This window comes from Amblyomma americanum, chromosome 3, assembly GCF_052857255.1.
Source record: "Amblyomma americanum isolate KBUSLIRL-KWMA chromosome 3, ASM5285725v1, whole genome shotgun sequence".
NCBI lineage: Eukaryota > Metazoa > Arthropoda > Arachnida > Ixodida > Ixodidae > Amblyomma > Amblyomma americanum.
Genome location: NC_135499.1, coordinates 133,834,513 through 133,859,866, shown reverse-complemented (window position 1 = coordinate 133,859,866; position 25,354 = coordinate 133,834,513). Strand labels below are relative to the sequence as shown.

The 25,354-nt window shown below is 46.1% G+C and overlaps 1 protein-coding gene across 1 annotated transcript; it reads right to left on the bottom strand.

The window, feature by feature from the left end:
- Positions 1–910: 910 nt before the first annotated feature.
- Positions 911–25,354, bottom strand: LOC144124941 (4-pyridoxate dehydrogenase-like). The gene is made up of 11 exons (XM_077657906.1): positions 25,055–25,354; positions 16,797–16,999; positions 15,241–15,427; positions 14,328–14,459; positions 13,452–13,576; positions 12,580–12,747; positions 11,161–11,308; positions 10,738–10,898; positions 4,484–4,661; positions 3,654–3,876; positions 911–2,004 (listed from the first exon to the last, which is right to left on the bottom strand). The coding sequence occupies exons 1-11, from the start codon at positions 25,233–25,235 to the stop codon at positions 1,863–1,865; spliced, it is 1,848 nt and encodes a 615-aa protein (XP_077514032.1). The 5' UTR covers positions 25,236–25,354; the 3' UTR covers positions 911–1,862.

Below are 25,354 nucleotides of genomic sequence, written 5' to 3'. Positions count from 1 at the left end.
GCTGCATGGCAGCAAAGAATGAATTTAGTCAATTGCCATCGTTATCCTGTGCAACTCATGAAGCTGACTGGTGTTTTAGTTTTTCTCAAGGTTCTCTAGTATTGTGGTTGTAGTAATTTGTTTTTTTAACTCAACAGTACAAGCCGTGACTTGAGTGACAGGTTTTTCAACCAGAAAGCATATTTAAATCTTCACAGCAGCCAATTTAGACGAGGGTGGTTCAAGCTTGAAGTTAGGAGAGCGCCACAGCTTTCAGGACGTTACCCAGGCTGCGAGGAGAAGGGAAAACTTCAGAGTTGAATAAACGGCAGCTGTTGTGCTGGTACACAACGTGCTTCCTGGCGTTTTCAAACTAAGCACCAAGGAACTAGGACTTAGCCGGGAACGAGGTAAAGTTGAACACTTAACTGGGGATGGTTAATGAGGTAAGGTATACACACCACTCTCGCTACGTGCACCTGGCGCGGACCAATTGTCCGCAATGTTTGTTAGCATTGCGTAACAATAAACCAGACACCCACGGGCACAATTGCACTTTCTGGCAAAAAAACACAATAAAAGAGCGAGATATTGATGCATGTTTCAAAGCACGGCTCAACGCTGGCAAAATGATTTCCGGACCTCGTTTCAGTCACACTTGCGGCTTTTTATAAATTTTTGCACGTAAGGGATGCTACATTTGTTTCATTTTAGTTCTTGCGTGCAAAATATATGTTCGCGTCACAGCTTTCTTGCCATCCTGATGATAATAATTGGCGGGCTTGTGAAATGTAACGGTAATGGGGCATGATGAACCTTCCTTCCGTTCCCCTTACCATAAAGAAGTGAAGGAGTGCCTGATGGAGAGCGCATGCGTTTCCGCCGATGCGAGCATATAGATTGCGCCTTCACTATACGGGTCCGAGCTTTACTTAACTATTGTAGTTCTTATTGGGATGATGATTAATAATGAGATGATAACAGTGGGAGGACGGATTTTACTTGCGAACTTGGCCGGCCATGGGGACACTTGTATTTCGTTTTTCGGCCTTTTCTACCTTAATAGCTTCCTTATCGGTGGGAGGGAATAATTTGTGATTAGGGCACAGTACCATATCGATAGAAACAAAGTTCGGATAATTAACTCATTGAAGATTGGGCGTTTTTCCTGGCTTTGTTCATGATGTTTTAAACGGTAACCAAATGTCAGCCACAGCTAAAATACGGCATGCCGTTGCAAAACCTTTAGCGCAGATAGTGGGAGCGCAAGGTAAACTGAATTTTTCATTGCGTTAAATTACGGAATGTCTGTCGTATATTGCAGGAAGCACCGCTTTCACGCTACGACCTGAGACATGAGGATGATAACAAACACGAATGTACCGAATTCAGCGTGGTGATATCAGAAGTAAGAACCATAGGCACAAAGCGTTCAACAAGAGAGCAAAAGAGAGAGAAGTTTCTTATTGAAAAAAAATATAGATGTTAGCCAGCATGTTTAACCCGTTGACATGCTGGTCTGTGTTGGGGACAATTGGGGATAAGGCGGAAGGAAAAGAACACTGCACGAAACAGGAAAAGAAAAAAAAAACAGGTTAAAGGAAACAAACTGCGATTCTGAAATTTAGGATATGACGTTTCAATCGGAAAAACTAAATTGGCTTAAAGTCTCTTTAAACGTCAGTTTCTTCAGCAGTCAGCAAGCAGACGCATCAGGCGAGCCACAGAGAAATCTCTCTCAGAACACAGTCAATACAATATGACCTGAGAGCCATAAAAGTATAATGCTTTGATGATCATGGTGACCCACTGGTAGCCAGAGTTCTTGGCAGTGTGCAGACACACGAACATGGTCACTGCTTCAAGCAATAGAAGAGGCGTCTTCAGTGAGCTTCGTTGTCCTCTGCTATCATATATGCCGCCTTGTTGCCAATCATCATGGTCGCTGCATTGGTGTTGCCACTCACTATGTCGGGCATGACGGAGGCATCGGCCACTCGCAAACCCGTGACATTGCCTCGGACCCTGCGTACAGAAAAAGCCCGACGGCAAAGCTAAATATAACTGCAGTGGTGAAAAATGTTACTGAAGTTTTTTAACGATAAAGCATAAACTTGCATGTCTTAATCTCCGGGATCTGTATTCATTGCCAGTAGTAGCGATGGTATAAGGCGGTGCAGAGGGGCATTAAAAGCGAAACCTTATTAATCTACAGAAACTGAGCAGATATGAAAGCCCATCGAAGCAGGACATTCCGTGAACGTCACGCTTTTCCTTCTCAAAACCTGCTCGTTCCGTCAAAAAGAGGACTGGGATCGGCTAGCCACGTTTACATGAATGCGACAGAAGTCGACTCTAGTCCAATTTTTGATGCAAAGTGCAAAAACGTCGAGGAAGAGAGTAGAGGACGTCACGCCTTTCCTTCTCAAAACCTGCTCTCTCCGTCAAAAAGAGGACTGGGGTCGACAGGCCGCGTTTACATGAATGCGACAGAAATCGACTCTCGTCCACTTTTTGAGGGAAAGTGCAAAAACGTCGAGGAAGAGTAGAGGACGTCACGCCTTTCCTTCTCAAAACCTGCTCTCTCCCTCAAAAAGAGGACTGGGGTCGACAGGCCGCGTTTACATGAATGCGACAGAAGTCGACTCTCGTCCACTTTTTAAGGGCAAGTGCAAGAATCTCGAGGAAGAGAGTAGAGGACGTCACGCCTTTCCTTCTCAAAACCTGCTCGTTCCGTCAAAAAGAGGACTGGGCTCGGCTAGCCACGTTTACATGAATGCGACAGAAGTCAACTCTAGTCCAATTTTTGATGCAAAGTGCAAAAACGTCGAGGAAGAGAGTAGAGGACGTCACGCCTTTCCTTCTCAAAACCTGCTCTCTCCGTCAAAAAGAGGACTGGGGTCGACAGGCCGCGTTTACATGAATGCGACAGAAATCGACTCTCGTCCACTTTTTGAGGGAAAGTCCAAAACGTCGAGGAAGAGTAGAGGACGTCACGCCTTTCCTTCTCAAAACCTGCTCTCTCCCTCAAAAAGAGGACTGGGGTCGACAGGCCGCGTTTACATGAATGCGACAGAAGTCGACTCTCGTCCACTTTTTAAGGGCAAGTGCAAGAATCTCGAGGAAGAGAGTAGAGGACGTCACGCTTTTCCTTCTCAAAACCTGCTCTTTGCGTCAAAAAGAGGACTGGGATCGGCTAGCCACGTTTACATGAATGCGACAGAAGTCGACTCTAGTCCACGTTTTGAGGGAAAGTGCAAAAACGTCGAGGAAGAGGGTAGAAGACGAGTCGCCTTTTCTTCTCAAAATCTGCTGTTCTCAAAAAGAGGACTGGTGTCGCCGAGCCGCGTTTACATAAATGCGACAGAAGTCGACTGTAGTCAACGTTTTGAGGAAAGGTGCAAAAAACGTCGAGGAAGAGATTAGAGGGCGAGTCATGCCTTTCCTTCTCAAAACCTGCTCTTTACCTAAAAAAGTGGACTCGAGTCGATTTCTGCCGCATTCATGTAAACGCGGCTTTTCGCGAACTATGGGCTCTTTCTCTTCTGCCTTTTCTAACGACGAAGAAAGCAGAAGGCTCCAGAAAAAAGTTTGTGTTTAAAAATTATGAAGGGAAAATAAGCGCAGCAGGTGCAAGGTGCGCACGTTCAAGGTTCATTCGTTAGCGCACCTACCTGAGACGTTCGTCCAGGACTGCCTCAGGATGCGAGCCCATGGGCACAGAACAGCAAATGTGCCAGCCTGGGTTCGCCAAGTGCCTGAACAGGCACTCAGTGTAGTCAAGGCTCCAGAGCGGACCAGCAGCGGCGCACGGGGGAAAGGTCACATCCCATAACTTGGCTCCGATGCTCTGCATGGCGTCCGTGGTAAGTATTTCGTCGATGAACATTTTCGCTCCTGCGATGAGAATAAGCATGCACGCTGAGCAACTTAGCTTGCAGATATCGGTGTAAATTTAACTTTCCGCTTTCCCCTACAGATTCGTTGAGCTTCCTGTTTCCCAGGGTGACAAAAGCGCGGTGGTTGAGCTACGCATATGCAACTTTTGTGGCTCTTTGCCATGCGAAAGCAGAAATAGGTAGGCCATTTTCTGTGATGACACAATTGAACCGGGAGCCGCGAAAAAGGTACACAAATTCAATGTCGATTAAACAGTAAATTCACAAGACGCATTTTATTTAACAGTTCAAACTATTTCCCGCGATCTTCAGCAACTTGTAGTGCGAGCCAGCCAAAGCAACATGTGCACTGGCTGGCGTAATATTTTCCGCCTTCCGCAACCAAAAATTCCAGGAAATGTTTTCTTCGGGATAAATATTGCAAATCGTCCACATTCATTGTTTATTTCTGCATAAAATAGTTATATTACAGAGAATAGGTGGCAGTAATTTTCTCTAAGTTTTTGGTGTACTAAGCCCTAGTGGTCTTGTAACGCTTGTATCAGAATGTAACGGCTGAAAGCGTTTGTGAGAACGAAAGAACGAGAAACCTGCAAACAGGATACCTGTAGCGGCAACTTTGGCATCTTGCGGGTCTGCCATCAAGTTCAGGTCGATTTCCGGGTATTCATTAGGATCCGTTGAACGCAGTGTGATTCGCCCCCGGGACTTTGGCCGGTTGTTGATGACCGCCATTCTGAATCCCGGGTCACCGTCGTGTGGAGCCAGGTAGCTGTCGTAGGCCTGCATTCATAGGGTGCGTGGCCCATGGCTGCTGATTATTGCATACATCTGTGCGCATGCATGATTTGTTGAAGAGCGTGTGACGTGATCACCGAACGGAAATGTCAGTGCACTCTAGTGCGAATACTAGGCGTCGAATATTTCCGTACAGTGCCAGTCGTGGAAACGTAATGTGCGCATGGACATAGGCACATGCAACCTGAAGCCTGATGTGCACACTAGGCATCGAAATTCACACAATATGTAAGTCATCGACACGCAGTGCACTCATGGCGAGGCGCATGCAGCCTAACACCTTATAATGTAAACTTGACGTTGAAGATTTACCTACGACGCCAACCTTGAAAACGTTATGTGGTCATCGTCAGAGGCATAGGCGGCCCGAAGGCGGCGTGTGCATTCAGCGCATTGAAATCAAAACAAGGCTGTTTTCAAGGCTGAAAGCTTACAACGGGCGTGACCATGAGACTCTGGCTGTCTGTGTTCACTGAGCTGCTTGGGCAATAAAGAATGAGAGGGTCGAAACAATGCGGCGACATAACAGTGTTATTAAGCAAAGAGAAGACAACAGGATTTTTCCTTCCCAGAACATGACTTCAGGAGCAGCTATAGTGGCCTGTCTCGGCATACTAATTTCGCATATATTGCAGTAAAAAAAACTAAGAACGAAATTAACCACTGCGACTTTTTCATAAAGCGTGACTGTGTAACTCAGGCTTTCACCCGGCTTGTGGAGCCCGGTGCGGGCTCTTAGGAAGATAGACATAATAAGCTTACTTTCCGCTCTTCAGTGAGCCCTATTCTTTCTCTCTTTCTTATCTCTCTATGGCCATAGTGCTCGCTAAAGCCGCTGTGCCTGTTCACAGTGTAAACAATATTTAAGTTTTGACACACCGCCCGACGCCGCGACCAGATCCTGTCCGGCGCTTCACGTACTCCTTTGAGCTGGGACAGCTGGCGCCACGACAAAAAAAAAAAAAAGAGGGGGCTTGACCTCTGGAGAAAATGGAAGTCTAATCACGAAGCAATCACCAAAAGGTATTTCAAGGAGCATCGCCTGTTTTTTGAAGCAAGATTCATATTTGTCGCACCTGAAGTGTTACGTTCAAGCTACAAAAAAACATTTTACCAGGATGAGGACACATATGCTGTATGTGGCAAATATGCGCAAACAATTGCATATAATTTTATAGAATTGTCAGTGTTCATCAAGTCGGGGTCGTCACTCTCCCTGAGGCCTTAATCAAGGTTTATATATTATAATGTTAGTATGAATGATTCAGCGGCAGGTGTTAGTAAAAATGATGAATAGATTGTTGGCTTAACAGCAGGGCATTGACACAAATATACATGATCAGAATTCAAAACTGAGATGCAGTAAAAGTCAGCGTAATTTGTTTTCCTTTTAGAACTAAGACTTTATAGATAGTAGCCTTAAATTGGACTGATTGGATAGACGAATGTCAAGATAAAAAAAGTTGCACAATCCTTAAAGTAACTTTATCAGAACAATGAGGTAGCATAGGAGACCCCTCGTGCGCACGTACTCCATCTGTTTCATATATTCATATATCGCGGAGAGTCCTCATTCCACTCCTAGCGCACTGGTGTAGCGGTTAAGCGATGCTGCACTGCCCGGGCAGGTTGGTGTTTCTAACGCAGCCACGGGTGGCGCGCGTGAGACCCAGGCATGGGTAAGAAACTGCAGACAGTTTCACTTTCCACTGCTTAAGCGCTCATGGTGACTGGAGGAGAAGTGATGCTTAAAAAATAATAAATCGTGGACGTACACGCATGGCGACGGGTTACGGCGACAGCCTATTTATCTGAGGCACCATGGAACGAAGCTGCTTTGTTAGCGCCGGAAGCGGTTGCAGTCCTGTTGAGGGATGAAATTTTTTTTCTTCAGCTGCATACCGTTGCCACGAAACCGGTACGAGGCTCCAGTTGACTTTCCTCCGGCGCTGGCGTCTGGCGTCTGGATTGGCTGGACAATGGTTTATATGGAAGTTTCCTGACCCAGGTTGCTCTTCAGGGTTCTCGTAAGGCTCATTTTCCCACAGGTAGTTCTTCGTGAGACTATCTCCCGACCAATGATCTGACGCGCAGTGCCACGGTGGGCAGGTGGCAACTGGATTGAATTTATTCGAACTAATTTCATTGTATGCCTGCCATGCTGGGCAGGTTACCACCTGCCTTTAATGCGTTAGCACGAGAGCTTTAACTATGTCACTTAGGTGCGGTTCCTCTGTACGGTTCCTCTGGCCACCGGACTGGCGGAAACACGCCACAGGTGGCCCACCTGCCACATGCGTGGCCCCACTAGGTGGCAGGAAGGCCACCTATATCATGGGACCTTATGAAGTCATCGCAACCTGCTCGGCGGAATTTCAGAAAACTGAGCACAGGGGGAGGAGACAGTTAATGATTGGTCGCGAGAGGGTGCTCGGAAAGAGCAACCTGGGTCTCACAAGCTCCACCAACGGCGGCAGCGCCAGCCATCGCACGGCAGTGGCGGACCGCTTCCTGCTCCAGGATTGGTAGGGGGACTCTCAGGTATCATGAATGCAGAACTAGAACACTAAAACTAAAGCAGCTTTAAATGTCACCCAAAGCCGGACACGGCGCTGCGCTGCGTCCGCCGCTTCGCATCTGGTCGGCCCCTACACTGCAGTGCCCGCACGTCGCGGCAGTCGGCGTGATTGCTACAACGCGAGCACTGACTGTGCGCACTCTCCGGCATGGCGGGCGGTGAGTGTCAGTACCCAAGTATATCCTTACACCATGGCCTTTTGAACGTGACGGAAACTGCTTAATAAAAACGTTTACTGTTTCAACGAAGAACGTCGCATTGAGACAGCACACAGAAAAGGCGAGAACAGGTGCTGTCTCAACGAAACGTTCCGTTCTTCATTCAAGCAGTACGTCTGACCAACTGGCCCTGCAGTGTACTTTGTTAAAAATGGTTACCCACCTAACGCGCTTAATAATACTTAAAAATAAATTTGTTAACTTTACTTGAACAGCTCGCTCCGTCTTGGAGTTGTAATCTTAACAGAAGCATCATGGCTACAGCATTAAACTCAACATAACGATTTCTACTTCCCGAATTGATACAGATAGCAAGGCATGCATGAAAATGACTAAAAAAATCTCCAGACAAAAAGTAGAATACACAAAAAAACTGCTTAACACACGAGCAGACACATTTAAGGTGAAAGGCAACAACGAACCGGGAGAAATAACACGTGACAGAAATTCAATTCGAGGACTGCGTTTCCACACAAGCATTACCGTTTAGTTTAAGTTGAGGTAATTAAGGCTTTTCAGCGTGTTAGTCTATGGAATATAAGAAGACAACAGGGGACACTAGTAATATAAAATATAGTGTACAACCGACCTCAAGTACAAAGTATTGATTTTCCACAAAGGAACGGATGTACACACAACGTCAGGGGATGTATACTTTGCCGGAAAAGCAGCGGCTTTATTTCATTAGCTGCTGTTACAGTGTATAGCCCGCCCCGGCGCATTTTCAATTTTTACTGGATCCTTTTCATCTTTGCTTCTCCGAGCGGCCGAAACGATCGCATCATGCTGAAGTGTATACCTACCTGATCAAGTAATTTTAAGCGAGTAATTCTAGGCTGACTGGCATAGCTTTTAGGTTTTTTTAAATGGCGTTTTCTTAGTAAATATAATGTTTTCTTGAAGCTACCATTGCAATCTAATTGGGACTTTATTACAATGCCTAGATATATTGCAGTGCCTAGAAACGTTTAGGTGGCAAGGCTGCTCGTGGACAAGTGAACAGAAGCGGAATCCTTTTTTCTCTTCTTAGCGAAGCGGAACTGCTTTTTGAGCATTGGCTACCGTCACCTAGTTACCGGACCGAGAAAGTATAAAATTGAATACATTTTGTGAGTAAAACGAAGTCAAAAACTGGCGGTAGTCATGCTAATAATTATCCTTTATTACTTTCAAGAGCACAGCCCTATAAGTCTGTTAAGATAACCGCTTTGGGAAGTTGATCCATTGTGTCTGGCCCAGGCATCTACTAACCAGGTTGGTTAGCTTAGTAGGCAGAGCGACTGTTCGGGAGAAGTATTGAGATTCGATTCGAGCCCCGCGCCACGACAGCTTTTTATCCAAGTGTGAACATTTTAGCAAGCTGTGCAGGGTTTCTTAGTAGGCGAGTGGCTGCGCTTTCATGGGTGTGGGGAAAACTCGTTTGATTGAAATATATTGCGTGTGGAAGAGTTACCCTAAATGGCAAAAACGCATTTGTGTGCACAGCATACAGTCACAGGAATATAAAAGAAGTTTTTTTTTTATAATTCGTAATACCTATCCTATTCAGAGACGTCAAAACAGCAACGCCTCCTTGAGTTTGCTCTTACATATTAATCCTTTACAATATATTAATGAAACTGAAAGAAAAAGAAAGACTGAAACAATCTTTTCCAGTGCTATGGTCATGAACTTCGTGTTTTCCCCTTTGTTCTGTGCGCCACCCGGTGGTCATGCATGCTTTATTTCCTTGTTTATTTCTCGCCATCTGATCCATGAATCATAATAGAATACACTGGCCTGGTTTCCAACGATCGGCACAAGTTCTTACTTGCAGCGCTTGTGGTCGTCCATCTCCTGTCTGCTCATGTGTGTTGTTCGCGCTAGCGTCCTTGAAAATAAGTTGCCTACACAATCGCAGCAGACTTAAGAGAAGACTATTCGCGGCTATTTAATCATTATAAAATTTTTCAAAGGCTGTGTAACTAATTAGGGCTGCTTGTCCACTATGGAAGTAGCGAATTCTGCTTTAGAAAAAAAGTTGACAAGAAAGGAAGATTTTTTTTCTAGACTATTGCAATTCACCCTTATTAGCTTAGTTCGCTTGTCAAGTTTTATTGGCGCGAAAAATGCCGTGAAGACAGAGACTTTTCATGCAGTGTGTTATCTTATGTTGAGGTAAGGCTACGAGCTTACACGAACCATGAACAAATCGGGTGATAAGCGCACCACTTGAGTATACTAATCCTGTAGTGAGCGTGCTTTTTTCTCTCAACCTCAGACACTACATCAAAAGGACCAAAATCGGTGGGCGAAAACGGCCTGCACGAATTGTAAAAGAAATGGCAGTTTCACGATCGGGAACTTCCAAGTACCTGATTGTTTGGTTGGAAAAAGAGAAGCGCCGAAATGCACTAACTAGCCCTGAAAAAAGTTCTGCCAATACCTGATGGTTCGTTGCTGGAAACTAGTTTCTTCAGACTGGAATGTGCGGAGCCATATTTGTTACCTTTGTAATGAACAAACAAGAATTATTCAAGGTAAGTACTTACAACACATAATACTCGTCGGCACAAAGGGATCGCAGAGAGATCATTATGAGGTACAGCTACCACTTCAATGTATTTTAGCTGTAGCTTACTGCTGGCATTATTAACGATAAAAATGTACCACCTGTCGACTGCTTTATGAATGCACGAGTAACAAATTCATATTGAATATTTTTGGCGCTTTCGCTGGCCTAGTTCCTGGTTTTCATGCCCTTCGGCGTTCCCGGTTTCCAAACAAAAATGCGAACCGGGCGATGAACATTTTGGTATTTAATGATTAATAAGTGAAGTTAATGAGAAGTATGCAGAGTTTAACGTCCCTAAGTGCCACAAGGGGGCTACGAGAAACGAATTAGTGAAGGTCTCCGTATTAACTGAGACCACCCAGGGTTCTTTAAAGTCCACTGACATCGCAGACATTGCACAGCACGCGGGCATTTTTGTATTTCACCTCCATCGAAATACGGTCGCCTCTGCAGGGATCGAACCTGCGACCTTCGAATCAGGAGCCTAATGCCAAACGGACGGAGCCACCATGGCGGGTTACAGCGACCGGAGATGCCACGGCCGATACGCTGATGTGTGAGGATCGAGACCAGGAAAAACTCTAACTAGATATGCGAAGCCAGTTAACACGTGTTTTGAACGCTGTCTGCTTCTTTTTTCACGTGACACCGGCATGAAGTCTACAGAATATGGATACATACATTCTATACATCCTTAAAAGAAGACCTAACCTCCGGGAGCGCGCCTATGTTGAGCAGCTCAGCTCTTGCCAGTTGGTTGGCTGGTTGCACCGAAATGAGGCAAACTTCGACGTCCGGAGATTCGGGACCAGAAGCATATGGCGTGCTCAGAAAGTGCAGAACCTCGACGGCCGCAGGTATTGAGATAGTTCCTGGAGAATACAAAGGGTAGAAAACAAAAGCGCGGAACTGCGGGAAACATCCTTATTATTTCGCATAAACATGTAACTCAGCTCTAATTGGAATAGGCAGTGGTTCCCCGACATTCGCCTATAAGTATCCTTGTTGAGGTACTTGAAGCTCAAAACGATGTTTAAGGAAAGAAAAGGAACGAAGGTTCTTATTTTTAGTTGATTGCGCAATGCGGCCATGTATATTATTCCTGTAATTTTTTTCTAATCAACGCAGCCTTACCGGTCCAGTCGCTGGCATACTGTGCGATGTCGCCGAGGCTGAACAAGGGAATCCCGACCTGCTTTTCTGTGAGGACGGGCACTGCCGTGAAAAAGAGCACGTGGTCCTGGATGTTCTGCCCCACTGGCAGGTCGGCCACAACAGGGATCTGCGCAGCAGCCATCGGTGTTTCCTACGAGGGTGCCAATCCTCTTCCGATATTTACTCCCTCGCAACTGGCTTGGCATTCTCGTTTCTATGGGTCTTCCTGTACTGTGGTGCGCAAGACGAGCTGCCTGGCCAGAGGGAATGCGTACACTGTCCGTAGAGTTTTCTAGCGAACGGTGGGTGCTGATGGCCCTGTCAATCTTCATAGTATACGGCATACTAGGTGTTTCATCTAAGAGGTTTTGGAATTTATAAAAATAGGCTATTTGAGTTAGAAGCGCTTTTTTTTTCGACATAGCATGTCATCGCTTCTCGGCCTATTGGCTAAGATCAGAGTATAGCTAATGTCAGCGGTGCAGAGCACCAGAGATCAACTCAGACGTGCTAACTAGTAGGCTGGGTAATTCACATTCAATAGCTAACTTTTTTATTAATAACATTTTTTCCCTAATTTATTGACGGGTGTGCAGGCCACTGCAAGTAATACTCATATCAGTTTCTAGAATTTCGAAAACCCAGTTACCCTCTACACTGTGGCAGAACAAATGGTTGGATTTTTCTACGAGTTACGTGCCGTAGAAGAGCTGCTTAGCCTGCAAGCTTTTCTAAACCTCATGTGTTCCGGCGCGATGTAGAGACATTTTTTTGGGCCTCAGCGCTGAGCGTAACTGCGTTTTCGAAATTCTAAAGCCTGATATCTAATTACTTACGGTTGGCTACACGCCTGTCATTAAATAAAAAGACTAATAGTAATACGTAAAAACGTAACTTCTCCATAATAGTTAACCGGCCTACTACTTGCAATGTCTTAGCTGAATTCTGATGAGCTACACTACTGACAATGCTGAAACACTCTGTATATTATAATTGCACATAATGTAAGTTTTAAATACCTCCGGACACGTAACGTGAGCAGTCATAGTGGCTGAAAAGTTTGGCTATTTGACCGTTATTTTATTTTAGTAATCAAGATGCGATGAACTCGTGCTTCTAACGAGCATGAAAAAATTAGTATATTGTAAGGGCCCGAGCAGTCATGCCAGTCCCTTCCTCGTCGGTGGGCATATATGGCTTCAGTTAGCAGACCATTTTGCTCACTTATTTCGCTGAGGGCTTAGCGCGCAATTATTTTCATGCTGTATCCGCTAAGATATAAAACACATGGACGTTGGCATTGTTTGGAAATTTAAAGAAAAGCCCCGCGGCATAATGATCGAATATTAGAAATGTGATTGTGGTAACGCCAAGGCACGATTACTATGGAGTTTTTACTTGCAGCCGTTCGAGCTCTTCCTTGGGCCCAATCCAGGACAGGAGCAGGAGCTGAGCAGAACCCACGGTTCCCGCGGACAGGATCACCTCCCGCCGGGCTGACACATTTTGCTGCTGGCCGTACCTGCTGAAGCTCACTCCCACCGCGCGCTTACCTTCAAAGTTGATCTGCGTACAGAGGTGTGTGTTGGACGCTTTTCTCCTGTCCCAAACAAGGAAGAGGAAGCTGGACACATTCGGTAGACTGCTGTGGGGAGTGCGTTAAAGTTATTTGGGAATCGAATAATGCAGCACCAGTTATGATGCATTCAAGGCATCCTGGAGCAGAGTTGTAGACGTTAGTTTTCTCTGGTGCAATTGTAGATCATGGGTCTCCAGACTGGCCTAGAGGATTGAGATCCTCGTCGGTATTCGGTTGTGCAACATTACAGTGCAGCTTAAATGAGCAAATGAGCAAATGTTGCTCTGTCGAGCTTTTCAGGCGAGTACTGCATGCATTTTCTGCTCATAACGACATCTTGACGCGAAATAAATTCATGATGACCTCTCGAGTTACCGCATCATATTGCAGTGCGAAAAATATTTCTTCGTCCTTGGTCCCGTTCCTTCCCGTGCCTATAGTGTATAGTGTGTCACCATTTTCGTCTATAGGAAAGACGCCACACAATAGCCCGTTCTTCGACGAAAACTAAAAACAAGTACATAACCGTCATCGCCGCCGCAGGCCAACTGCTGCCCTCTGCACAGCAAAGGCATCTTCGAGCGACCTTCGAATTATCTCTGCCCTACACCGGACGGCTATAGTCGCAAGCCCGCAGCTATATCACGGAGAAGAGGAAGACCGGACGGAGTGGCTGCATGGCCGAGCATACCTTGGTTACATGGCTGTAGAGTGCTACGTCGAAGTTCCTCCGCGTCCTGATCACAGGCTGGATGAATGCCTTGCTGGCGCTGGTCCGTTCACCTCTTCTGACGTTTGCTTGCAGGCGAGAGCAGCCTGAGTGACGGCGAACAGGTGCAGGGTGAGGCGCTTGTTTTACTGAGAAACCAGTACCAGTGTCAAAATGCGGAAATCCCTTCGACTGTCTTCCATCAGAGACTGAAGCCATCACCCGCCAAAAGCGCCCTCAACAAACCTCCTAACCACTGCCCCTTCTCTTGCTGGGATTGCCCATCCACCCACCACCACTTTCTATGCACCAAACCACCCCACCCCTGCCCATCTTTGCTCTTCACATGAGCCATTCACCAGCCACCCGCCCAACACTACCCTCCAGTAGTGCTCCCCACCACCAGGTCACCTACATGCACCCTCTACAAGGCCTCCGCCAATAGAAGCCCACCATACCACCACCACACTCTACCCACATACTCATCCTGCTGCCGCCCTCCAGAAGCGCCACCCATTACTCACCCACCCGCGTCCAGCCACTTTCGCCCTCCGGAAATATCTTGTCGCGTGTAGGAAACCTCAGATTTGAGAAAAAGCTTCAAAGTAATCCACGTAGGTAAATCCAACTGCTTTCTCAGAACTGTCCCATCAGACGTCTGATCATCCCGTAAGTTTTTTCTTGTTTTTTTAAAATGTTTGCCTTAAAACTTCACATGCGAGATGACTAACTTGGGCGGCAGGATTATTTCTTGCTTAGTGGAAGTTTTGCAGCACTCAGATAAAAAAATTAAGTGTGGGGTTGGTAACCCCTCATGTCAGAGTTTCTTTAGCTAGACGATCACACCGTGAGACTCACCTGACTGAGTAGGACCGTTGTAGTCGACATAACGGTATCCGGACTCCTTGCATGCTTTCAAGTAAATGTCGCTAAACTGCGTGCTTGTGTTGGCGTAATCCACCGGTACTTCGCCGCTGCTTCCGTGGTACACTGTGGGTGGGAATGTGTAAGAAAAATTTAGGTAAAACGCCGTGCCTCCCACATCAGCTTTTTTTTCTGGCTAGCAGCCTGGGACTCGCTGGTCTTTCGTTACTGAGAGAAACTAAGCTTCCCAAACATTTTATGTAGTGTTAATATATGAGAAATATTCAAATTCGTGGTGGCATCGCGCTTGAAGCAGTCTCTGTGGCAATAGTATTGCACCGATCCTAACAACACAGCCATGAAAACAGCATACGAGCGTAAAGTTGCGTACTGCACTAGCTGCAAGCGGCATTAGCAGATGACAGCTGGCATGAGCTGCTTGCCCCGATATTCATTGCAACTAACTTGGCTGAACTGTATATCTTCTGCGCTGCCTTCTACAGGGACATTTTTCGTGGAAAAAATTAATGCACATGTTTATCAAGTCAGAAGTACTGTAGGGTGCAGTGACCGCCTTTATTCCAGTAAGGAAGTCTTTATAGCACCTATATAATGTTCTACTCCGGAAATACCATCGGAGTCCATGCGACTGCTTGAACACCAATACTGAGGTCTGAAAGTCGGAGCAGCTCGAAGCGTGGAAAATGATATAATGAGGTGACCTGTAACTGCTTTCACAGGTCTGGTTAGTCGTAACTCATCTAGTCGAGGCTGATTTGGACAGAGTCGTAATAAGCATGCTGCAACCGTATCACGACGTACTACGTATACTTAAGTAGAATCAGCTGATTGTAGAAAAAAAAGGGTACTTTACTAACTACTGTGCTACGCGCTTCAAGCTGCCCACCGGTTAGCGGTCCAGCATGGTAATCCTCAATGTCCTTGAAATATTGCAAGACGTCCTTGTATGCCCAGCCGTCAGCTCCATACTTGCTGTCCCAGCGGTCATAATCATACTTATTTCCTCGCACGTAGAGCATGTGGTTCAGCACACTGCTCCCACTGAGCACTTTGCCTCGTGGCATGGGGCATCGCTGTGATGAGAAAAAAAGCGACGAATAATGGGGTTAAAAAAGCGACGAATAAAGGGGTTTATTTTCAAATTTTTTGAACAAACAGCAAGAAATGGAAAGTGCTATGGCAAGACGCCATCAAACCTGCTAGTCTACGTATGGGGAAGGCAAGCAAGGCAAATATAGATAGAAAGAAAGGAACCGAAGGTTTTTGTCACCGTATTTGCTGCTCAGCCATCGCAAATGATGACGAAAGAGTGATGCTGAATGAGGCGGTTGGCATTAGTTCGGCCGTTTACAGCGAAAGTTGTTTTAGCTTTGGTTTAGGCATTTACAGTAACATTTCGCGAAGGAGTCTGCGGTCATCGAAAGTTGCACCGGCAAGTTACTACCTTCCCCCAACATCGAGCAGCCACCAAGCGGGAGAAGAGGAAAGCCTCGTTAGTACAGCTGGCCGCCGCTAGAAACCCTAGCATCGCCTGCAGCGGAGGACTGCAGCCGCGCCATCCCCGATTGGCTGCGACAACGGGACAGGGGGAAAGGTAAGTGTGCGGCGTAGCCAATGCGAGTAGAAAAGGAAAAGCCGCGGTCAGATGACTGCGGTCGGTCCGCGGTCTCGTTTCGGCGATGCCCCGACGAGGAAGACTCGCCGGGGAATTTCGAAGGTTTTCTGAAGGAGCCTCCCTCTTCACCTGAGTGGTGTAGTGTTGGACCACTCAGCTGATGCGTGACATACGTGCATATGAATGCATTTGCTTACAGCTTCGCAACATGAGCTAACAGTGCTGCGAAAATATTGATTTTGGACAGTATTTGTCCTTCTTTCGACAAGAACGCATTGAATAATTAAAGTGCCAATTCCGCTTTTGTTTAATGTCACTGCAAAAAGGCGAATAAAGCTGCAGATTCTTCGCAAATCGTGTTTTTGTCATCCATATCTGTCTCTAAATATTCTTCCATAGAGGTCTTTATTTAAACTTTCAATTGTTTCGGAAGAAAGTTCAGGTGAGGCGCCGAGACGCCACTGCGTTTGACATGTGCGCGAGGTGGCCTAGATTTTAAGTCCTGTGGAGAAACTCAATGCGTTACCTGTGCAGTTAGTTACCTCAAAAGACGGAACTTCCTTCACTGAAGAACTATAGGCTGCAAGGCTTAGCTGCGCTAGCCAGGAGCTGTCCCAAATTCCTGATAACTGTCTACTTTATTCCTTGTCAGTATTCGCCGATTAAGCTCAGATAGCACTTCGGTTCAAAAGCGCTCACTCAGGAACAGACTCGCTTCTCCTGTGGAGCTTCACTTGCGGCCGGTCGAATAAGTTGGAAGAGGTGCTCTGTACGCTTATGAATATGTGTTTATGTGATTGTGGCCACTGCGATCCAAGAAAGCGAACCTGTTCCCGGAAAGAGAGGCAGGCGTTTTTCTGGGGCGCGGTCCAGTAGGCCCAGTCGTCATGACCTCCTAGGTTGTATGCTGCAATGACTGGGATCTGCCGCGAGGGTTCCTCGAGACCGCCTGCTTCAAGCAGGAGCACAGTGGTGTCCGGGTTTGCTGACAGGCGGTTCGCGATCACGCAGCCGGCCGATCCACCACCAACTGCACGAAGAAAAATAACAAAAAAAAACGGTGAGGCCGACACACCGAAAACAAAGCTTGTGGCGAAGTTGTTTGCACGCTATGGAAATCACACGCAAGTCATAACTTGCAGCTTTTCTTCACGGGCCTAAATTTTCTTACGTTATTAAGATGTCTCAGAACCTGACCTATGAAAGCGAAACTGTCTCATTTGCAAACACTAAGTGGTAATTGTGAGCTTTAAAATTCAAGTAAAACATACAAAAACGCACTCTCCTTCATCGCATCAAATGCTATAGAACACTGTTGAAATCTGTACGACCGATGCAGCGTCTGCCATACGCTGAGTTAATCGGGGCCAGTGTGACAGACCAGAAATTTCAATACGAAAATTAATCCAAACTATTTCTGTGCAATTCATCACTAAAGGTAGGATTCAACAAATGTGCACTGGAGCCGGAGTAAGTAACGGATGTTTCCGAATGCCCAGAAGTTGTGGGCAACGTCTTGCAAATATATGATAGATAGTGGGCATTGTCGACCAAGTTTCTATCCCACGACTTCGGCTTTAGCGCATGAGAGAAGGTCAGATTTGAGATGTATGTTGTCAGGTGTTCAGATATAATACGCTTTAGTTTTACAGCGCAGCTGTTAGGCGCGCTTTTTCGCCTCCAGCATCGCTGTCGGCTTCGGCATAACCGAGGGAACGAGCGCATCGGAGGATAAAAGGGAGCGAACGCAGAGCGCTGCGGAGGAGGAATCAAGGCGACGAAGGAGGGAACGTAGGCAGCGTCAAGAGTGGAGTTGCACCCAGAGGCTTATCGGCGGCGAAACGCTGTGCGCGATGCCCAAGTCATAACACAGAGTCGCCTCCGTTTGGCACTGCATGCTAAGTACGTAGTCACCCACCCTTTGAGTACCGCAGCAGCTGCGCTCAAAAATCGCATTACCAAGAAGTGGAATCGGTAGAAAATGTTTTCCTTCTATCCACTGTTTTCGATCATCATCATCATTATCATCATCATCATCAGCCTGACTACGCTCACTGTGGGGCAGAGGTCTCTCCCATGTCTCTCCAATTAACCCATGTCCGCCGCCGCAGTGGCTCAGTGGTTATGGCGCTCGGCCGCTGCCCCGAAAGACTCGGGTTCGATCCCGGCCGCGGCGGTCGTATTTCGATTGAGGCGAAATTCTAGAAGCCCGTGTATTGTGCGATGTCAGTGCACGTTAAAGAATCCCAGGCGGTCGAAATTTCCGGATACCTTTACTATCGCGTCCCTCATAGCCTGGGCTGCTTTTGGACGTTAAACTCCCATAAAAAAATTAACCCTGTCCTTTGCCAGTTGCGCCCACCGTATGCCCGCAAACTTCTTAATATAATCCGCCCACCTAACTTTGTGCCGCCCCCTGCTACGCTTGAATTCTCTTGGAATCCACTCCGTTACCTTTAATGGCCAGCGTTTATCTTGCCTTAGCTTTGCATACGCTCCCCAAACCAATTTCTTCCTCTTTATTTCGACTAGGATGTCTTTAACACGCGTTTTGTTGCCTCACCTACTCTGCCCGCTTCCGGTCTTTTAACGTAACGCCTATCAATTTTCTTTACATAACTCGCTGCGTTGTCCTGAACTTATGCTGGACCCTTTTCGTTAGCCTCCACGTTTCTGCCCCGTAGGTGAGTACCGGTAAAATACAGCTGATGTATACTTTTTTCTTGAAGGATATTGGTAAAATTCTATTCATGATTTGAGAGAACCTGCCATATGCACTTGGACCCCATTCTTATTCTTCTAGTTATTGTAGTAGCATTATACACATTGACTACTCAACACAAACAGGACAACCCTTGAGTCAGGCGCAGTTGTTATCGCTATACACATTGACTACTCAACACAAAGAGGACCACCTTTGAGTCAGCGCAGTTGTTATCATCGCCTCACAGTTAACTTTCCGACCGAGGCGCATACGCTAACATCGTTTATCGTAATGGAAATGTACAGCGCAAATACAGACAAGGACACAAGAAAGAATGACATGGAACACACGAGCGCTGACTTGCAACAGGTTTATTTCGAAATTTGGACACGTATTTATAGCAAAAACCAGGCAATCATCACGCATGTGCAGTAGGAGTCAAATGTTGTCTCAAATATAACAGCTTTTTGTTAGAGCAATTGATGACTTGGCCACGCAGGACTCACCCAACCGGTCTATCAATTCAGCCTCTACTATCTCTGGAGTTAGTTGGCAACGGTGTTTTACAATCACAGAACAATCTTTGTACACAGGCCGACACACAAAATCTTCATCAGAATCGCTGTCATCATTACCGTTCTTACATTTTCTGCAGTGAGCGTCCAGGAACCCTCCTCGCCGTTCAGACACATTACTGCAGTGTTCTCGGAGGCGGTCATTCAAACATCTACCGCTTTGCCCTACATAACTCTTCCCACATTTCAAAGGGATGGTGTAGACGATGGACTGCGTACATTCAACGAACTTAGTTCAGTGCTTCTTTTTACAGTTCTGATTTTTTGAATCAGTGGGCCTGGACAGTCTGCACAATTTTTGTAGCTTATCGGGTGCGGAGAAAAGAACTTTTACGTTCCCCCATTCACCGATCTTTTTAAGGCGATGGGACAGGCCATGAATGTACGGGATCACAGCAATCCGTTTTGTTGAAGGCGGAAGTGACGTTCGAGGCTCTGTTGAGCACAGGCGCTTAAGGAGGGTTTTCGCGACACTGATCAAAACATGAGTGGGATACCCCGCTGCTCTGAGACGAAGGATCTGTTCACTGAAGCTTGCAGCCATTAGCTCAGGACTAGATTTACAAAGCGCATTTTTGAAGCATAGTCTTACAATTCCCCTCTTCACCAATTTGGAATGCGCGGAGCCGAATTGAAGCAGTGACTTGTTAGCGCGTGGCTCGTACTTGCAGTAAATCTGTGCGTTACGAAATAAAAGCCTGACGTCCAGAAATCGAATACTGTCGTCAGAAGGCATCTAATGCGTTAATTCTAGAGGCGATAAGCCTGCACGTAAGAAGGTCAGTGTGTTAGTAGCTAGTACTTCAAAAGAGTCCGAACTGCATCAAGGAATATTAGAAAATCATCAACATACCTAAAAGTTTTGGTTACATTAAAATCTGGTAGGCAGCTACAAAGGGCTCTGTCAAGATGAGCTAAAAATAAATCACTAAAAACCGGGGCGATACAGGAGCCGATACAAATTGACTCCTACTGCGCATGCGTGATGATTGCCTGGTTTTGCTATAAATACTTGTCCGAATTTCGAAATAAACCTGTTGCAAGTCAGCGCTCGTGTGTTCCATGTAATTCTTTCTTGTGTCCTTGTCTGTATTTGCGCTGTACATTTCCATTATGAATCACCAACATGCCCAGTCTGCCACCTTAGTGATCGTTTATCGGTTATGTTGTACTCCTTGCGCCTTCATGCAAGAGGAACTTCATATAATTTTGATGGGTGCTTGACACTGCTGCAAAGGATCGCACCCGTTAACCTGCTGGAAGCATGGTTGTTCATGCTTCCTTATTTCCATAGTGTTCACTTGCTTTGTTTTCTCGCTGGGCGGCGGCTTTTCTGTATGGTTGATGGCACTAGCTAAGCAAACATTGTAACATTCCATTTCACTATCTGTACAGAACCGCTCCATTAGTGAGCATCTTTACGGAGACTCAAGTCAAACGTTTCCTTTTCCGGGAATTCCGGAGAACTTTATCAAGAGAGATAAAAACGCACGTCGCTGTCTTTCTTTTTTATGAGCGTGCCCGGTTAGGGTTCGGCGTGCAGCTGTTGGAAAAAAGAATGAATGACGGCTCGTAGAAGAGGTGAGTCACGAAAAGCCCGCGCAAGTGTCAGATGCGCGCTTTCATTTGTGTGTATCTCGGTCAACGCATTATTTATTACGTTTACGTTTAAAAAGAGTTTAAGTTTATCGCAGCTGTTTAAAAACGGCTGTGATGCTTCGAAGCATATCAGGTGAGATGATAGTGTCGCAAAACTTTTTTATGTGCAATTGAGCTGAACGCTCAAGTTTATTGGGGAGCGGTACCAAGCGCTGGTCGATGGTGCGGTCTGCTGTTGCTTTCGATGGTTTCTCTATACCGGCATTACTAAGGCTTTCATAGCGCTGGAAATGCAGCAAGCGTTGTGGGTGCTCAATTAAATGCATGCTAATTTCGGCGGTTAAGCATTGAGCTGTTATCCAGCTCTTGTGGGTCGATTTGTGTTTTCCCCATTTTTTTTTGCGTTCTTTGTCCAATCGTAATTATAGCGCTACAAATAAAATCGACGGAACATTATGACATATTTTCTTACATTATTTTACTCCTTAATGAAGGAGTATTAAGAGGAATATCACAAGGAAGAGAACACTTTATCCTCGCGCTTGATTTAAAGGATGCATTTGAAAATGCCTTGCTTCGGGCAATCCTCCAAGAACTTAATACTTTAAACTGCGGTGTTCCGACATTAAATTATATCAAATAATTTCTATGAGAGCGCATTTCTAAAATAAGAACTGGACAGACACGCTTCAAGAAGTTTAACAACCCCAACGAAGGTACTCCACAAGGGGCCATTTCGTTTCCACTCCTCTTTATCATTACAATCTTAATTCTAGCCCGATACCTTCAGAGACTCTAGGAGATTGGCTACACTTTGTATGCAGGTTACATAAATATTTGGGCAACTAAAGGCTCGTTAGAGGAAAAGGAACAATCCCTTCAAGTGGGTGCGGCAACGATGAAAGTCTTCGCAGCAAGGAGTGGACTCCTTTGCGCACCCAAGAAATCCGAAGTACTTGCAGTCCGCGGCCGTAGCTACAAGTCGCCCGACAGTGTTGACCTCTATATTGTGGGACAGAAGATCACGGCATTGGACATAGTTCGGGTACTAGGGTTCTGGATACAGATCAATATGAGGGCTTAGCATACAATTCAAACCCTGAAATGAACTACCACCCAGATCGCTCGCATGATCCGGTGCGTGACTCGGCATAACCAAGGCATGAGGGAAGAGGACACCATTAAACTGCCCTGAGCCTTAAATATTAGGAGGGTTACCTACGGTCTCCCGTATCACGTCCTCAATAGAAGCGAAAAAGAGACCGCAGCGGTGGCCGAGGGGTCTGAGCATACGCCTCGCATGCGGCAGGTGCGGGGCTCGATCCCCAGTGCCACCGGGTACCCACCAGTGATACAATGGGTACAAGCTTTCCCCTGGCCTGGTGCTCGGCTAATAAGGAATGAAATGCTTGGAAAATAGGTCTTTGACTCCACCTTGAGTAATCGAAAATACCTTGTGCTATGGCGCTCTTTGGCCACAGACGTCCTTGAGCCATAAAATTCCACAACCAGAAGCGAAAAAGGCCTCATCGACAAAATTATCATTGGTGCCTACAAAAGGGTGCTAGGTCTCCCTATAACCACGTAAAACGAGCGGTTAGAAGCCTTCGCCGTTCACAACACCCATCAAGGACTCAGAGATGCAATCCTCCTCTCTCAGATCACAAGGCTGCAATGCACGGCAGCAGGCTAAGCCATTCTTCAAAGGACTAGCATCGTAGCGTGCCACTTATAGTTGCACCAATACCTCACCATATGCACCATGAACTGCACGTAGGAAGGCAGAAGTCTCTAGTAGAGCACTTGAGACAGAAGCTCGAGAGTGACATGTATGCCAGATGCGAGTACGTTGCGGGATATCAGGATAGGGCCGTATTCGCGATAGCTGCGATAGGCCACGTATTCAATGCACTAGTAACCACATCCCCCATTACGTCAGAGAGCTACGCCACAGCTGAAGCCATAGCTGTGGACTTTGCTATTAAACCCCAAGGCGGACTCACTAAAACGGCCCACCTTGTCACAGATTCACAGCAAGCGTGCCGCGAAAGATCAGTAGAAGTCCTTTACAAGAACATCACCGAATTTCTTGGACATTGGGTCATGCTAGGTTAGAGGGCAACGAGGCGGCTCTTAACCTAACTAGAGCGCTGATAAACCGAGCGGACACTTCCAATCCTCAGCTTACACCCTGCTGTCCGCATATAGTGAACGACTGGAAACATTACGTCTTAACAGAAGGAAATACCCTCCACCGCACAAAAAGCTGAGCACAGCTGACGCTGCAGCCTGGAGTCAAATGCATGCAGGCAAGCTCATTTCGAATTATACAAGAAAAGTTGGCGTAAAACATGACGGGACCCGAGGAAGAAACACGCAAACACATACGAGCTCAGTTCTTTGGTGAGTCCCAGCATGTTTTGCTCAGTTTTCTTGAATCGCCTCATCAACAGGCCCAACAGTCTGCACTACTAAGCTTCATTTCGAATCCTGCATAAATACATCAAAATATATCCTACTCAATACACTGGCATCTGCCCCTGGTGTGTCGCAATTCCCATACTTTTCTGCGTATCGTGGAGATCTGCGGACAAGATTGAACCTTTAAAGAAGACAAATAGGTTTTACGAGCAGTGGGAGGCTCAGTTGATTAGCGTATCCTTGCTAGATCAGCTAAAGCTCATCGACCATGTTCGTGAAGCTAGTCGGGCCACTGGAGTTCTGGAATGAGGACCGCACCACCCTGATCCTCAAGCAACTCTCAACGTCAGTTTCTCAATAAAGTTTATTCTCCCTCTCTTACTTTCGCCATCACTGTGTGTGCATGCATTTGTGTGTTTCAAGGAGCGTTGCATCAGGAAGATGCTTTTATATTTAAGGCGTTGGTGATGGGGCGTAGCAGAAAGAAGAAATTTAATACGACCGGTGACATCACCCATCACACCGAAAATGCACATCACCGATAGCATGGAAACCTGTGACGCTCAGCTTACCTCCAGCCCCCACTACTAAATGGAGAAGCAGTCAGTCATTTCGCAGTAAGAAGGCGACAGCCGGCATGGCCTTTATAGATTTTGAATTTTCCTTTATTTTTTATTGAACCGTTCGAAATTATTCATGTTGAGCGACAAGGGACAACTTGCCGATTACTGACAATTTCACGAGCCTAAAGGTGTCGTCTTGTTAAATTCGCTAAATCTCGCTGGAAAACCGACTCTATTATTTAATGGTGTTATAGCTGAACAAGCGACAGTAAGCCCAAGCTCATACAGCGGCGAAGGAACACGAGCCACAAAGACACATTGCGCCACCTAGTTCAATGACACAATACCACAAGCTTGCATGGGCATGCAACATATAAGTTTCGTAGCAGTGCGGTCATAGTTTGCACAAGAAAGAATTTGGGCAGTTATACAACGCTCTCCTGAATTCTACTCGTGCATATATCTGCCATCGCATGTTTACTGGGAAGAGAAAATTCTAAAATTGGCGACTTAAACCAGTCCAGCAAGAGAATGATATTCCTTACCTGAAAGCATTATTACAATATCTGACACGTCCCGGTTTTGAGCATGAACGGCAACAGAAAAACTAAATCTGATTTACAATAAAATTTGCCGAATAAATTGTTAAACAAACTGAATTTTGTCATCATTTCCTAACACTTATTTCGATTTTTATTATTGTCTAACTGACACAGTTTCACGAAGTGGTTCATTTGGCGTTAAATATTGCTTCTCTTGATTGTAATACACTGCAACCTCTTCAACTATATTTGACTGCCCGGTGGGCCGCCAGTGTAGGCACCTCAAACATAAAGGAACAGATTCGGTAGACATCATTAGGTGAATTTATACGCCACTTAGAAAAATTCATCTATGGCACTAGCACAGGGCGATGAGGTCAGATTGCTGTTGCATCAGATGGCTGTTGTCCTGATTTCTGTGTGATGCTTTTTTGTTTTGTTATGTGTGTCTTTCAGAGACGATTTTTGATCAACTAATATATAACTATGGTTTTCAGCACGTTCTGTATTACTTATTTTGCTGTACTTTCGTTTTGTTTTTTACACTCCTTTTACAGCTCCTTATGAAGGCTGACAATATGAGTAGATGAAATTAAAATGAAAAAACAACGCTTTCCACTCAGAGGCAACTTCCTCGGACGAGGCATGAGCTGTGAAACAGCCCAACGTTTGTGCCCTCACCGATGACGTAGTCGTACTCCTGCCGTAGCTCCCCGAGTGCGTAGTCCCTGAGCACGGGCAGGTCGGTGAAAGGAATGTGCACGATTAGGTTCACCATGGAGAACAACAGGCCCAAAAGGTTTTGTGGTGCGGCCCCGCGGCCCCACAGAGCACACGTCATGGCGTCCAGGCCGCCACTCATGTCGTACGTAGTTTCGTCGTTGTAGTCTCGAGGAGTCACCCTGCTTTGCAGTACAGGGTTTTTGTGGCCTATTCCCGTTGCAGTTGGCCAAGCGGAAAAGGCTCTTGTGAAAACGAATA

What these genes read in the sequence shown, in the direction of transcription:
- LOC144124941 (XM_077657906.1), bottom strand. Translation starts at nt 25,235, where the DNA reads ATGAGTGGCGGCCTGGACGCCATGACGTGTGCTCTGTGGGGCCGCGGG. An exon ending in AAGAGCTCGAACGGCTGCAA is followed by an intron (nt 11,309 to 12,579) that starts GTAAAAACTCCA and finishes GCTGCTGCGCAG; the next exon opens with ATCCCTGTTGTGGCCGACCT. An exon ending in TGCCAAAGTTGCCGCTACAG is followed by an intron (nt 3,877 to 4,483) that starts GTATCCTGTTTG and finishes TTCTCATCGCAG; the next exon opens with GAGCGAAAATGTTCATCGAC.